This window comes from Vipera berus (assembly GCF_964194415.1).
Source record: "Vipera berus genome assembly, chromosome: 2".
NCBI lineage: Eukaryota > Metazoa > Chordata > Lepidosauria > Squamata > Viperidae > Vipera > Vipera berus.
The window spans coordinates 29,981,747-29,998,268 of NC_138203.1; the positions used below are offsets into that span (position 1 = coordinate 29,981,747).

At 38.3% G+C, this 16,522-nt stretch overlaps 1 protein-coding gene across 5 annotated transcripts in view; it reads left to right on the forward strand.

The window, feature by feature from the left end:
- The window catches only part of NLN (neurolysin), a 43,422-nt gene that overhangs the window by 2,229 nt on the left and 24,671 nt on the right, over nucleotides 1-16,522 (forward strand). For 3 of the 5 annotated variants that reach the window (XM_081321729.1, XM_081321728.1, XM_081321730.1), the window contains exons 2-3: nucleotides 5,195-5,451; nucleotides 7,507-7,655. In XM_081321729.1, coding sequence (XP_081177855.1) covers nucleotides 5,195-5,451; nucleotides 7,507-7,655 — 406 coding nt within the window. Of the gene's footprint in view, nucleotides 1-5,194; nucleotides 5,452-7,506; nucleotides 7,656-12,709; nucleotides 12,833-16,522 lie in introns of those variants that run through there. The other 2 variants (XM_081321731.1, XM_081321732.1) reach the window with 2 other exon arrangements.

A 16,522-nucleotide genomic window follows, 5' to 3' on the forward strand; every position in this document is an offset into this window, starting at 1 on the left:
GAGAGAAGCAACCTGGAATTAAGGAAGAAAGTTCCCAACAGTGAGGACAATTAACCAGTGGAACGGCTTGCCTTCAGAAATCATGGGTTTCCATCACTGGAGGTTTTTAAGAAGAGACTGGACAGTCACTTGGGGGGCTGGACTAGAAGACCTCCAAGGTCCCTTCCAGCTCTATTACTCTATTACAACAGATACACCTTCATTAGATGTTGAAGATATTGAAGTGGTAAATAGCTTCTGTCTTTTAGGATCAACTATCATCAGTAAAAGAACCAGCAGTCAAAAAATACACTGCAGGCTAGTATTTGCTGGAGTAGCAATAAAGGCTTTGCAAGATACCTAGATGCTAGTATATATTTATGCTCATGAAGATGAGAATCATGCAGACAATGGTATTTTATATGACACTCTAGGTAGTGAAGGTTGTGTGTTGGAGAAGTAGGATCGAAAGAATATTGATGCTTTTGATACTTGGTGTTGGTGAAGACTCCTAAGAATTCCATGGATAGCCAAGAAAACAAACAAATAATGAACAATTCAATCGAGGCACAAACTACCAGGATCAAATATTTCAGACACATTACAAAAAAATCTAGCTCTTTGGAGAAGTCTGTAATGCTGGGAAGGATGAAAGAAAAGACAAAAAGAGAAGTATCAGTAGCAAGTACATGGACTGAATTACAGCAGTGAAGGGTGCACTGTGGGGAAATTTACAGTACCAGACTGGGGACAGATCTTCCTGGAGAAAATCTGTATGGTCACTGAGAGTCAACACCAATTTAATGGCACTTGATCAATATTTGTGTACCACTGCATCAGATCGACTCACAATTGCTTATAAATAGATGAAACCAAAATACAAAAGTAAAGCAATAAAATAAAATGATAGATATTAGACTCAATTAACTTAGTAGTAAGTAAACTTCAAAGGCCCAATAGAAAGGTTTGATTATGATGGCCAATTGGAATGACCCTACAATGGGTGCCAACTGGACTTCTTCAGGGAAGTTATTCCTGCAAAGTATTTTTTGAATGATTCCCATTCAGGTATTGACCCAGCTTAGCTTCAGAGCCCAGACAGAATTTATCAATTTTGCTACCTTCACAGATAATGTTGGTAAAACATTAGCATAATTTTTAGCAAGCTTAAATTCATCTACATTTATATATCTGCTTAATATCCAGCAGCAAATTGTTGATAGCTACAAGCTGAATGTCTGATAAATGTCTGGTATGAGTATATTATAGGAAAACATATATAAAATCAGAAAATCCTTGAGTTTGATCCTTAGTTGACATTTGATTTCTGCAAAACACCTAAACTATAAAATGGAACAGATACAAGGAATAAAATGTGGAAAACCCAGGAACATTCTATTTTTGTCCAGTGCATGCTGAACTTGCTTCTGGACTGTGCTATTTTAGCACCTGCTTCTGGTTTGAGGACTTATTTATGAAAATTGCTCAACTTCCATGGAAAGATGTAGTCTGATAGGGAGGTATGACATGCCATTCTTCTCTGGAACACTCCATTCCCAGATCAATGGATTTTGCACTGCTTAGTGTCTGGAAAGTAATATTACCACTATATCTTAAAAACTGTATTACTAATCCATATTGTTGGTTACTGCTGGAAAATAACAGAAATAAGTTCTATTATTACTAATGTTAAATGCATTCACATAGAAACATTTAGCTGGATCTTTTAAAGTAAGCAGAAGAGTAATGATATTCAAGCTTAATTATAGAAACAGTTCCATTACTTAATGTGTAACTTTATTTGCAAATGGTGCAGAATTAAAGCTAATAATCATTTATCTAACTGCATGTTCTTGTTTACTTCTCATACTTACTTTTGAGCTGATAAATGGATAAAAGCTTTTTATATGAAGTGCAATTTCACAATGCATTAAGCCACTATGGTTTGAAAATGGAGGGTTTATAGTTTGGCATCCTTGTTTGAACAAATTCTGCTACCATGATGTATGCTCATAGAGCCTCTTGAGAGTACCTTCGGATTTCATTTATTCCGTTAATGAAAATCTCAGAAGGATTCGTTGCCTGATTAATGGACATTAGACAGGAAGAAGATTCTTCTTATGTTTGCCTTTGAAGGCTGAGTTCAAGCTATGTCAGCTTGAGAAATTTATGCTAGAGAATTTGGCTTTAAATGGCTTTGGTCTGTTATGTTATGTGGGATACAGTAATAGGAAAAAAATCATTTGTGTCTTAGGCATGCCAGGACTCCAGCATTTCTTTTGAAGACAAGAATAAAACTTAGCAGTATTATGTTTCTCTGATGTTGTCAGAATTCCAACCATGACTGTATTTCTTTGGTGTGGTCTTCTAATGGTTAGCAGATAGGGAAATATTCTCTGGCATTCCACCCTTACAGCATGCTTTGTTCAGATGATGTTTTTTGTCTTGCAATTAGAAGAAGAATTTTATACTCTGGAAAAAGAAAAAAAGTGCCCCCTATGAAATATCTGGGCACTTTTTCTTCATCTCAAATAAGGGCCACTTCAAGGAAAATTCTGAAAAGAGTTTGTAAAGTATTTCGACTTGGTATGTTGAGACTGAACAAGAGATCAAGAATACAATGAAGAGAGAGAAAAGACTTTTTTAAATAGCAGAATATAGTATTTTAGAAAGCTTTCTGCTTTTATCAAATAGCTCCCCAGCCAGAATATTAAGAGGCTAGCTTGCAGCAGGATTTCAGTTCCAGAATTTCATACCCACAAATAATCTGGTTCACATTATAAACTAAGCCTAATGTGATATGTTTGGTTTTACCACAAACTTTCATGCTAACCAGCAATTGTGATTTGTTAACTGTTTTATAGGGAAGTTATTGTATGAAGCCAGCTGGTTATTTTAGGGAAGAAAGCAATCATGGCTTATCATGCTGTCTGTCAAGAGGCTTATTGTTGAATTCAGACTTGCTTCATATGATATAATTATCTAAGATCTTCCCCTGGCTTCCATTATTATTTTTTATTCCCATCTTAAATACATTATGTTGGGTTCCCCTTTTTGAAAGGCGACTTCTCATTTTTCTCTCACACCTATTTAGAGAATCTGGGACCCTGATGGATGGGGCACATAGCAAACCATTTTGAGGTCTTGCCCAATAGGCTGTATTTTGTTTTGTTTAACAAAGAATGCTTCTTAGAAAAAAAGAATGAAACGTAGACCATCTGCCCATGTCAGTTACCATTCTGTCCTACAGAAAACATGTCTGTGGCTATGTCCACACAGCTACATTTTTATCCTCCCACCCCATTGTAGACCTGAGAGGAAATAATCTCACTCTAAATCATTCAATCCCCACTGCACATTCTTAATGGACATGTGGAATGGATTCTATGCTGCCCTGTTGTCCCTTTTTTAAAAATGGCAGATTGATTGCCATTTAATGGCTTGTGCAGCCATGATGCAGCAAGTGGAAAAGTACGCTTCAGAGTTTGAGAAAGGGGTTTAGCCATAGAGAGTGAAGGAGAAGCTGTAAACATGCTTAAGGACACATTGTGGGGAAAGGAAGCAAGAAGCCAAGACTCTTTGGGGAGCAGCAGCCACTGGGAAGGGAATTCCCAACTACACCAGTGATAGAATAGCAGCAACAAGTCCTTTCAATGGCATGTTCATAATTGGAATTAAACCAGGAATGAGCTAATCAGCGTTAATGCTTTGTAATCTGTAGATCAACAAGTAGCCTTTTTTAGTCACTAGATGGCAGAAAAGAGCTAAAGGTTATTGTATCACTTGGCTGCCACCTAGTGATCATGATAATTTGCATAGGTGACATGCAGCTATTGGATAAAGTGTTGTTAAGAAATTCAGGACAACAGCAGCCACAGAGAAGGAAATTTCTTGCTGTCAAGCTGTAGAAGAGCATGGCTTTTTGATGAAATGTTCTATTATATGCATTAAAAATTAATGTAATTTCAAAGCTTTGCACTAGGTTGACCATGTCACAACTCATTAAAATAAAACGTGATTGCAGAAGCTGGGATTTTGATTTCTTTCCCAGCCAACAGAAGCTGGGTTTGCAGAGAAAGAGTGGTCCCACAGGAAACCAGTTGAATAGTTGAGTTTGCATCACAACATTGTTTTCATCATTTTGATAAGAGCAAGAAGCTTCTGTGGATGCCCAAGACTCTTTTCAAGAGGAAAAGAGAGGAACCTGCCCCACTTTACATCGGGGGGAGCTGTGTCGAGAGAGTTTCCTCCTTTAAATTCCTGGGAGTCTACCTCTGTGAAGATCTTACCTGGAAAGTCAATACAACCCAGCTAGACAGAAAGGCCCAACAGAGACTCCACTTCCTCAGGGTCTTGCGGAAGAACAGGGTAGAAAAATGGCTAATGACCTTCTTTTACCGGTCTACTATAGAGAGTGTCCTCTTGCACTATATTGCGGTTTGGTATGCTGGCCTGACAGCTGCGGATAGGAAGATATTACAGAGGGTGGTGAGCACAGCACAAAACATTGTGGGACACCACTGGATGACATCGCCAGGGCTCATTGCCTTGGAAGAGTGAGGAAAATTCTCAGGGACAACTCACACCCTGGTTGGTACCTCTTTACTCTCCTACCATCGGGTGGGAGATACAGGAGTATAGCCAGCCGTACCAACAGGCTGAAGAACAGCTTCTATCCATGGGCTGTCAGGCTGTTGAACGGGAAATAACTGATTGACTTGTGAGGCCGGTGTCTTGTGTGCAGTTAGCTCACATGGTTTAATAAGATGGTGGATTTGTTGCCACTGTGAGTTGTGGTGGGGGGCACGAAGGGAGGCTCAGCCAATCTCAATGTATACATGGTTGTACTTTGACAATAAAAGTTCATTCATTCATTCATTCTTGGCAAATTGTCTCAGTCAAAAAATAGTAGCTAATAAAAGGATTTGTGAACTCAATTATTCTCTCTTTTTTGTACTTTAGTTCCTCAAATTGATTTTTTTTCTTTTTTAATTTCATCTGTAACATTCTTCTGGACATATTGTCTGAATATGTATTTTCCTTTTTTATTTTGAATATAATTTCTTAGCAAAATAATTATCCATAAAATACCATGATCTTTCATCTCCCTTAATGGACAGTTACATCTGTTTTCTCTGTTTTCATCTTTGGTCTTTTGTAATTGTGTTTCTTGCAGTATTAATTTTTTGTTTTATCCTTTTATTTTAAATTGCAGAGCTAGAAGCCCAAGGATTTTACTCAAAATGACATTAGGAACAGAGATTGCATCATTTTTCAGGGTGTCTTCTTACAGCAGAGCTGACCAAAATTTCCTGAAATGGGATCTCTCACCAGAGCAGATTAGAACAAGAACTGAAGAACTTATCAAGAAAGCAAAGCAGGTTTATGACAGTGTTGGCATACTTGATATGCAAGAAATCACTTATGAGAATACCGTACAGGCCCTAGCAGATTTAGAAATGGAATATTCAGGTATGTATAATAATCAGTATAGTTAGACTGATAACTGGTATCAGTCTTAATTGGCTTCATCAGAAGAAAATTATCAGAAGAAAAAATTGTGTAATGTAATTTTACATTAAAAGTGCTTATGACAAAAGATTGGTCTGATAACATATAGAACCAAACAATGATGTGATTTCTTTGTAGATTTTTTTTGGCATTTTTAAAAACTGATCAGCCTTGAAAATTTGCCTAGAAGTCTAAAGTCTCTTTGTTTCATCTTATTCCACCTTGCCTCACATGGTTGTTAAAGTTAAAAAAAAAGAGTTCATTAAGCAGTGCTGAGAACATTTGGATGATGGTAGGGGACAGATAAAATAGATATTTATATTTTAGTGTTACAACAACAACAACAACAATAATAATAAAAGTTGGAAGGGACCTTGGAGGTTATTTAGTCCAACCCCCTGCTCAGGCAGGAAACCCTATACCATTTCACACAAATGGCTGTCCAGTCTTTTCTTAAATACTTCCAGTGTTGGAGCATTCACAGCTTCTGGAGGCAGGTTGTTCCACTGGTTAATTGTTCTAACTGTCAGAAAGTTTCTCCTTAGTTCTAGGTTGCTTCTCTCCTTGATTAGTTTCCATCCATTGCTTCTTGTCCTGCCTTCAGGTGCTTTGGAAAATAGCTTGACTCCCTCTTCTTTATGGCAATCCCTGAGATATTGGAGCACTGCTATCATGTCACCCATTGTCTTTCTCTTCATTAGACTAGACATACCCAATTCCAGCAACCGTTCCTTATATATTTTAGCCTCCAGTCCCCTGATTATCTTTGTTGCTCTTCTCTGTAGTCTTTCTAGAGTCTCAACATCTTTTTTACATTACGGTGACCAAAACTGGATGCAGTATTCCAAGTGTGGCCTTACCAAGGCATTATAAAGTGGTATTGACACTTTTCAAGTGATCTTGATTCTGTCCCTCTGTTAAAATAAATTTTAAATTTTAGATTGTATTTATTACTTAGGGCTATTGATTTAATCTTATTTTAATTTTTATACCTTGCGTGTTGTTAGCATTTTAATTGCCCTGTACACCGCCCCGAGTCCTTGGAGAGGGGCGGTATATAAATCTAATTAAATAAATAAATAATGCAGTCTAGCACTATGTTGGCTTTTTTGGCAGCTGCAACACAGCGCTGGCTCATATTTAAGTGATTGTCCACTGGGATCCCTTTCACAGTTGCTACTGTTGAGCAAGGTACCACCTATACCAGGGGTAGGCAACCTCGGCTCTTTTATGACTCATGGACTTCAACTTCCAGAATTCCTGAGCCAGCTATGCTGGCTCAGGAATTCTGGGAGTTGAAGTCCATGACTCATAAAAGAGCCGAGGTTGCCTACCCCTGACCTATACTATACCTGTGCCTAAATGTAGAACATTACTTTTTTCACCATTGAATTTCATTATTTTCATTATTTTCATTATCTACTTCATATAAAGTAATTGGAAATAACTCCCTGCAGGTAGATATTTTCCCTTTCTCACACTTCTGAGTTAGGTTATTCAGTAAAAAAAATGTACCAAAAATGTTAAAAAAATGATTTAACATTTTGAAAAATTGTCTTCTAAAGATGGGAAACTATTGTGCTCTAGAAGCTGCTCAACCCTAAACTTAGGCAACAAGGCCAGTGAGGAAAGATGCTGGGGGTTGTAGTTCATTAGGTGGAAGGATACTCGTTTTTCACCATTTCTCTACTCTAGTACCATTACTGATTTTAAATTAGATATATTAAATGCTGACTACTTTGTATGGCATTTTTCATAAATTAAAGCCTTTTTATTCTTGCTTCTCTTGTTCTCATAACTCATTTGTTTATTAAATATGTATTTGTCTTTGTAGCAACTCAATATCCTACAAAAGTCTCCAGTGTTTATTTAATAGATGTCTTAGTAACCATAGCTTAAAAACTTTAAATGATATATTTGTAATGAGAAACTCTCTCCCTTCAAATACATAAAGTAAATCAGTCTATGTTATTTGTTAAATTTTCTTTGAAAGGTTTTTTTTCCTTCTTCTGATAGTGGAAAGAAGCATATTGGATTTCCCACAACACGTATCCCCTGATAACGATGTCCGTGCGGCAAGTACCGAAGCTGATAAAAAGCTTTCTCACTTTGATGTTGAGATGAGCATGAGAAAGGATGTGTTCCAAAGGATTGTCCATTTACAGGTAAATAGAAATAAAGATTACTGGATATTTGCAGAACTCCTTATAATGAAAACCATTGCAGTTTGGATAGTCAGTGTTTTCATCATCTTTGTCAATTGCTATCTCTTTAAAAATGACAGAACAGGCACTACAGTAATATTATTAAATACCTGGGGAAGTTACCAAGTTGATTAGGTTTAAAATCCACATAAAACTATATAATAGCTGCATAGGTACATTCTTAAAGTTCATAAAACATGCTGACAATAGGGGAACAGTGGTCCTAGATTTGTTTTTTACAGTACACAGTCTATAATTCAGGAACTCACGTGTGTCCAACAAAATTAATTGTTAATGGTTCTGGTCTCCATTAGCTTATTTAGTTAGTTTTTGGTAACAAAATGAAGGGGTGTGTATGTCATAAGTGACTTAGCTAGGGCTAGCATTCCTAAAAAAAAAGCCACCACAAAACTGGGTAAAATTGTTAATAGAATTGATAAAAAATACACTCAATGACTACTGCCATGTGATCATCAGAAGCAAAGTCACATTCAAAAACCCTCCAAAGCTATCAATGTAATTTCTGGAAAATTGTGGACTTTTCTAAAGTAGATTGGATTTCTTAATTCTATTTTGAGTGAGTTCTTTTGGCCATTATAGGTGACGTAGAGAAAGATTGGGTGAAGGGTTTTTTTTAGCACTTTATTGTGTTTGAGCATGTACCTGATACAAGGCTCTAGGTCCCTTTACCTAGAACTTGCATGGGCTGGTTGAAGGTCAGTGCTGTCTCTGGTTGGGTGTGCAGTTGATTTGGATTCAGAGGGGTTCGTAGACTGGTTGTAGGTTAATGTGTCTGTTGATGGAATTGCTTGTGGAGTGCCAGGCTTCGATGAACTCACGAGTGTGGTGGGTAGTAGCATGGGCAATGATTTTTGTGTTACTCCAATTGACCTGGTGTTGTTTGGGGTCGGTGTGGGTAGAGTTTAAGGATTTGGGATCTACTCCAGTTGAACTGGTGTTGTTTGGGGTCGGTGTGGTTAGAGATTAAGGATTTGGGATCGTGGCATTTGACTGCCAGTCGGTGTTCATGGATCCTGGTTTTTAATTGGCATGATGTTTTTCCCACTTATAATTGGTTGCAATGCTTACAGTTGATTTTGTAAATTACATTATTTCTTTCATCCTTCTGTATCTTCTCTTTGGTTCTGGATAATTCCTGTCAGAGTGTGGCTGTGGGTTTATGGACTATTGCTATTCCTAGGGGTTGGAGAATTCTGGCTGTCATTTCCGACACTCCTTTTGTGTATGGGAAGGTTAGTTTTTGTGTGGTGGTTGGCTGGGTGGTATGTTGTGGTTTGGGTGCTGTGTGTTGGAATATGAAGTTTTTGGGATAGCCGTTACGGAGAAAGACGTCAAGCAGGCGTTTCTCTTCCGCTTTTCTTAGATACTTGATCCTGATAAGCCTTGCTGTCTGATAATAGTAAGAACTGTTGGTGGACTCCTTTGTTGGCTTTTTTTCTGCTGTCAGAACATTCCTTAGTTGTCTTTCTGTTTCCCACCCTTCCTCCACGCCTGGCTCTGCCTTTAACTTTAGTTCTCAGGTTAGGCAAATGAGTCACATCATAGAAGAATTCAAGGCTGCATGTGGTCAAACAGCCATCTGGAAATACTGACAGGGGATACAGGACTCTTCTATATAACTTTCCCAGCTGGATAGTTCCTTTTTTCCTGCACAACTTTGGGAAGGTCAGGGAGGCACCATTTGAGCTGGCAGCAGCCACCTTGGTCGTTTCCATGCAGCCCTTTTAAAGTGCAGAGATGTCATTTCAACCCGCAGCCACAACCAGCATATCATGCTGAGCTGGGCTACTTTTTTTTACTCCTTACAATAAAATCAGATAGCTTACTGCCCAGATTTCAGTTTGCTTCCCAATCTGATCCTTTATGTTGATGCTTAGAGATATATTGTATTTGGTTGGTATACACCTATAACAGAGAAATTTGCTTTTCTGTGAGCAGTGTGTGTGTGTGTGTGTGTATACATACATACAGTGTGTGTGTGTATACACACACACATATATATATACATATACACACACACATACACGTATGTATATGTATATGTATGTATGTATATACACACATATACACACATATATACATACACACACACACACATATATATATATATACACACATATATATATATACATATACATACATACATACATATATATGTGGATCTTTGGTCATTCGGGGTTTTTCCCACGTAGAATTGAAGGTGTAAGAGCAACGTTTCGACGGAATCCCATCCGTCATCCTCAGGCTGGTGGCTTCAGCTTCCTTCTTCTGGGAGAAGCATGTGGTAGTGGCTGTTTGTTCCTCTTTTTTAAACTGCCAGAGGGGGTGTGTTCTGTGGGTGGAGGTGTGCTCTGATTGGGTGGGGGATTAGATGTGTTCTGATTGGGTGGGAGTGTGTTTTGAATGGGGTGTGTGTTCTGATTGGGTGGGGGTGTGTTTTGAGTGGATGGGCTGGTCTCAGCTGCCAGCCTTAGACCTGAGCTGGTGAGTTGTGCTGCTTTTGTTCGGCTTCATGTTTGTGGTGGTGCCATGTTTTTGTAGTGGGTGTCAGTTTGCTTATTGTGTGGTTTGGAGGGGTTTAAAGTGGCTGATGTTGCAGCTGTAGTTAGGTTTCTGTTTTGTGGTTGTGCGTCGTTATCATTGTGGGTTCGGATTTGCTTTTTGAATGGTTGTGTGGTGGTGATGTCATGTGATGTTATCATGAGTTTGGGTCTGGTATCATTCTTGGTGGTTGGGACTCGTCTGTCAATCAAGGCGGGTTTCCAAATGGCTGGTAGGCGAGAGGTATCATCTCGTTTGTTCATGCTGTGGGGGCGTTTTTCTATCTCAATGGCTTCTCTGATTATTCTGTTATTCTATTCAGAATAACATTCTATTCTGCTAAGGCAAAAATTTGTTCCTCTTCGCCTGATGGTGATGGCCAGCCAGTATGCAGCCGCATCAGCAACCTTCCTTGTGAATAGAAATTGAGATGACCACCACTGCTAAGCCCAAGCAGACAGTGAGGGAAAAGGAAAATGCATCTGTCAGTCTGTTTGTTTCCTGTAGAGAAGTGTTTTTTTTCTTTCTTCGCTATCAGACCTTTCACTGTTTGCTTCCAACAACGTCAATTTACTTAAGATTGCATCACCTAGGTCTGGGATTTAAAGAATTGCAGGTCTGAGATAGATGGGAACACTGCTTTTTAGTTTGCATAGAACTAGAAATTATAAGATGGAAGGCCTTGTATGTGTCAAATCATTCTCTAGTCAGTTTTAGACTGACAGTTCATATAAATGTCTTCAGTCTTCAGGGGTGGGAGATTGTATACTTAAATGTCCAACCTAAATGTCTGGTAGATGTGAATAAGTTAGTGGAAATAGATACTTCCTACATTGTGATAGTGCTCATGCCTGGTTAACCTGTGGAATGTGGCTACAATTGCTTCTAAAGAGTACCTTTATAAAGCCAAATTATAGTAATCCTACTTGTTCTAGTTGAATGGGGTAAAACAAATGGATGGATCAGATTATATAGAATGTGGGAGTCATGTCAATGCCCATTTAAATTTCTATTCTATGACAGAGGAGGCAGTTAGGAACACTTCTCTTTCTCTCCATTGTGCTGCCTGGAACAGACTGGCATTGGTCTCCCATAATATGCAATATGAGCCAGAACAATTGATGGCATGCTTTCAACAATTTATACCATTCTTTATGAACATAATTGATTAGATTTGCCTTGATTTAGACTCCATCTTTGGGATGTAACTTCAGCAGTCACTTGTTCCGTAATTTTGGATCCTTTCCAGCTTATACAGTTCAAGAATGTGCGCATATGAATAAATTAGCATCATCGCCTATTTTTTCAACCTTTGCTCCTCCTGGCACAAGCTGCAGAGTTAAAGAAACTAATTGCTTCCTTACAGAAGAGATATACTCCCAAGTTGCCTAAAGATGTATTTCAAATTGGAAAATTTGTGCAATTGTAGGCCAGTTGCAAACTTTACATTTCTGGGACAAATCATTAAGAACATGCCCTGACAATTCCAAATGGATTTAAGTGATGCAGGTAGTCCTTGATATATGACACTCATTCAGCAACCATTCAAAGGCCATGGTGGTGCAGTGGTTAGAACTCTGCCCACTGCCAGGAGTTTGATCCTGACCGGGTCAGGATTGACTCAGCCTTTCATCCTTCTGAGGTCGGTAAAATGAGGACCCAGATTGTTGAGGGAAATAAAACCAACAAAGAAATCCACCAACAGTTCATATTATTATCAAACAGCAATATGCTGACTCTGTAAACCATTTAGTGTATGCTGTAAAGCACTATGAAGTGGTGTTAAGTGCTATTTCATTTGCTATTCAAAGTTATGATGGTGCTGAACAAGAGGTACTTATGATTGGTCAATGAAGTTGCAGTCATTGCAGCAATCCTGCAGTCACATGAATGCAGTTTAGCCGCTTAGCAATTGGCTCACAGTTCTGATAGTTGCAGCATCCCACAGTCATGTGAGTGTCATTTGTGACCTTCCATTTGGCTTCTCACAAGCAAAGACAATGGGAAAGCTGACAGGGAAAGTCACAACTCTTTGCCAAAAGTTTATCTTGCTGCTTTTTCTACCAAGGAGCCATACTACAGAGTACAAGATCCCAGGATTTTTGTGTACTGCATAGCACTTCCTATCTACTCTTAGTGTGTGTGCATCTGCACTCCCTTCCCTACCCATATTCCTTGCTGGCACCCTGCATACCATAGCACTGGCCTGCAACCCCCACAACCACTCACTCCCCCATGCTCCTTAGCTGGGACCCCAGCTTTTCCCCACAATAACCCATGTAGTCCTGGGGGTTATAAAAGCAACTGGGACTGCCAGGATTGCCCTCACTATGTGATATGGTCATGTAGCATTATGCTTTACAACCTCATCGCTTAGTCTAGTCCCAATTGCTGTTGTAACTCAAGGATTACCTATACTGATTTCTTCTATTTCACTCCTCTGTTTCAACCAGATTACGATTCTGAAACAACTTTAGTTGATGGGTGAATTGATGAAACTGGATAAGGAAAGTGCATCTCTGCTAATTCTTCTGGATTGCAGCATTAACATCTGTGGTATTCTTCTGGATCACTTGGTAGGGGTAATTTGGGCACTAGTATATGATGGTTCTTTCATTCTTGTCAGGCTATGCCCAGAAAGTGAAGCTGGGAGTTTATAAAGTATACAATTTATAGTGAAAACTCTGCACTGGTGGCCAATACCTAAATGGACATGAGCGCTTAATGACTTGAGGCCCGATTCTTTGCCTATGGTTCTATGATTTAAACATGTAAGTGGAAATCAAACTGAGAATAAATCAGGTAACCTTATACAAATCATGCAGTCCCATTTACAGATGCAGTCCCATTCTTTACAATGTATAGATTACAGTCTCATTCTTGTAACTGAATTTTCTAACAGTGGGCATTGCATTTCGCTCCAGAATGTCCTAACAATTTCCTGATTTCTTTGTACTCCAGCAAATTCAAAGTACCCAGTAAACAATGGTGTTCTTTTCTTTAATAGCATCACTTTTTCTTCTGTGAACTTATAGCTGCTGTGACTTAGCAAAAAGTTGTAATTTGTTTTCATCTTTCCAGAGGGTATTCTCCTAGAAAATGTGACTTGTCAACATTCATTTTAGCAAACTCCAGACTGGCTTTTTTTATGTCTGCCTTTTAGAAGTGGAATCTTCCTTGGTCTTCTCTCATGGAGGCCTCTTTTAGTGAGATGATGGATGGTGCAACTTGATATTGTTGTATCTTGATCTTTGAATGTCAGACAATATCTCTTTCAAACATTTCATTGGTTCTTTGTATACCATTCAAACCATCCTTCTGTTCAGTCTGGGGTCAGCTTTCCACTTGTGGCCACGTCTAGGGAGGTTGGCTATGGTCCTGTGGACTTTAAACTTTTTGATACTAGCAGTTGTGCTTTAGGAATATGAACTTCTATGGAAATAGTTTTGTAGTCTTGATCCTTATCTTCTTCCTTTCCTCCTCAGAAAACCTTCTGCTTTTCTTTTTCTTGTCCATATTCACTATACTGCACATAATGACCCAAAATGCCTGATTATTTTTATACATAATCAGTGACTTATTATGAGATTGAAAATATCTATGATACTAATTAAAGAAAACAGCCTGCTTGAGAGATCACTAGCATCCAATAATGATTTTATTTTCTCAGAAATACCATTTTCATTTGTTTTATTATTTACAAGAATATATGAAGTCATACATCAAAAGCAAAGTGTCTGCTGTATGGACACTGGAATAAGAATAGTGGATGTCACTACCTTATATCAGTTTCAACTTTATTTAACAGGAAATTGGGATTTTGGGGGAGGGAAAGGCGGATGGATATTAATACTTTCACCTGCATCTGTACACTGAGGAAACAATTAATTAATAAGCCAACAAGAATCTTACTTTTTTGTTTCAATTTATCTTTAAACTAAATTTGTAAAACTACCTAATGATCTTCACTAGTATAAAACCTTTATTCCATGTCTAACATTTTCCATAGAATCTATTCTTCTTTGGTTACTTGTCTGACGATTATTGTATGATTGTTTTTGTACATAAAAGGACAGCCAATTAAATAGCTTCTTCAAGTCTTGATGACAGCTGAATTACTTCTGTGGCACATTCCTTTGCTGTTCATTGGAGCCTTGTTTTTCTCTTTTATATGTATAAACAATGCTCCGTCAGGAAGCCTGTCTCTAAAATTGATGATTTTCAATAGAAGACACTCAGTTGCCTAGAGGTGTTGCCCTGCAATTTGATTCCATTTTTGCTGATGAACAGAAAAGAAGCATCCGGCTTGGCCTGTACAGCTAATGAATTCAGCCTCTCTTTGTTGAATGAAAGTTCTGCTCAAAGAAAATGCCTCTACTCAGTTCATGTGATTCTCTGCCACAATGCATTCCATTTCTGAACTCGCATGTCTCAAAACATTAAAAAAAAACCTTGAGGTTGTAAGGAACAGAAAGGAATGGTGAAAAGTCCTTTTACATATCATCTTCTACCAACATTTCTCCATATTTTTGGAGTGATCCAGTGGGTTCATTTGTCCATCACTTTAAGCCTTAATGCACCACACAAAAATTAAAGATAAAGTCTATTCAGGGTTATATTCTATAGGGCTATATTCTATCCAGGGACATATTCTAAAGAGTGATGTAATAATACAATCCAAGAAATAGGCAAGAGTTCATACACTGAGGAAGACCTGGATATAACTTTGCTTAGCATACATCTTCTGAATCAGTCCTTCCATATTCTGAACTGCTCCATCACATGTCCAAAAAGCACATTCATTGAGAATTGCAGCATTTGGTGCTGTTATATGGCCACAGAATAACCCTAAATATTCTGTCTATTGGATGAAAACACTTTCTCAAATGGGGGTGAATTTCAGATGTCAAATGTGCACATAAAAAGCATCATTTATAAAGAAGAGCATAATTAGGTATAGAGAAGCAGTTCCAAAACCAGGGTGTGTTTATAAGCGTTTGTTGAAGGCAGCCTGTTAGTCTTGGTCTTCATTAAGCTTTCCAGGGTGGATAGCTGAAAAGAAATCTCCCTCCTACCTTCAAAGCTGCAGAGAAACAACACTCCTGATCTGTTATGGTTGGAAATAGTTTAACTCCTCTACCCACCAACCCCCCTTTATGGATTACTGCCTTGTCGCGGCAAAGGAGCTTGCGTAACTCAATGAAGTATGAGCTATGTCGTGCAGGGCCACCCAAGACAGACAGGTCATAGCAGAGAGTTCTGACAAAATGTGCTCCACTGGAGAAGGAAATGGCAAACCACTCCAGTATCTTTGCCATGAAAACCCCATGGACAGTACCTAAAGTCAAAAAGATATGATGCTGGAAGATGAGCCCCTCAGGTCGGAAGGTGTCCAATATGCTACTGGGGAAGAGCAGAGGGCTAGTACTAGTAGTGCCAGAAAGAATGAAGCAACTGGGCCAAAGCCGAAAGGACGCTCAGCTGTGGATGCATCTGGTGGTGAAAGGAAAGTCCGATGCTGTAAAGATTTATTCTCCATAGGAACCTGGAATGTAATCAAGGCAAGCTGGACGTGGTCAAACAAGAGATGACAAGACTGAACATCAACATCTTAGGAATCAGCGAACTAAAATGGACAGGAATGGGTGAATTTAATTCAAATGACCATCAGGTATACTACTGTGGGCAAGAATCCCTCAGAAGAAATGGAGTAGCCTTCATAGTCACTAAAAGAGTAGGAAAAGCAATACTGGGATACAATCCCCAAAATGACAGAATGATCTCAGTGCAAATTCAAGGCAAACCATTCAATATCATGGTAATCCAAGTCTATGTCCCAACCACCGGTGCTGAAGAGGATGAAATTGTCATCAAACTTTTTAAAAAAGCTTTCAACTAAATAATGCATGTTGCCAAAAATTTTTTTTCAAATATCAGTCACATTTGTTTGTATTGTAATCTGATACACTGTTGCTCTGTGTAACAGCCAGGAACAAAGAATGCTGAAGCTAAGTGAAATAAAGAAGTAGGGAAGATATTTTCTGGATATTTCGATCCAAAATTAAAAGAAAAAATTAAAAACTAAATTCCAAATATTTTGCAAATTAATAAAATGCAGAAACCCTGTGGTGAAAGTACAATATTGGATGTAAATCAAATGAAAGCACTTTTTTATTTTTTCAAGGTTTTTTATTAATTTTCCAATATTACATTTACATATTTGAAAAGTAACATGGCGGCTGAGTACAATAATTCCATTAAATTTA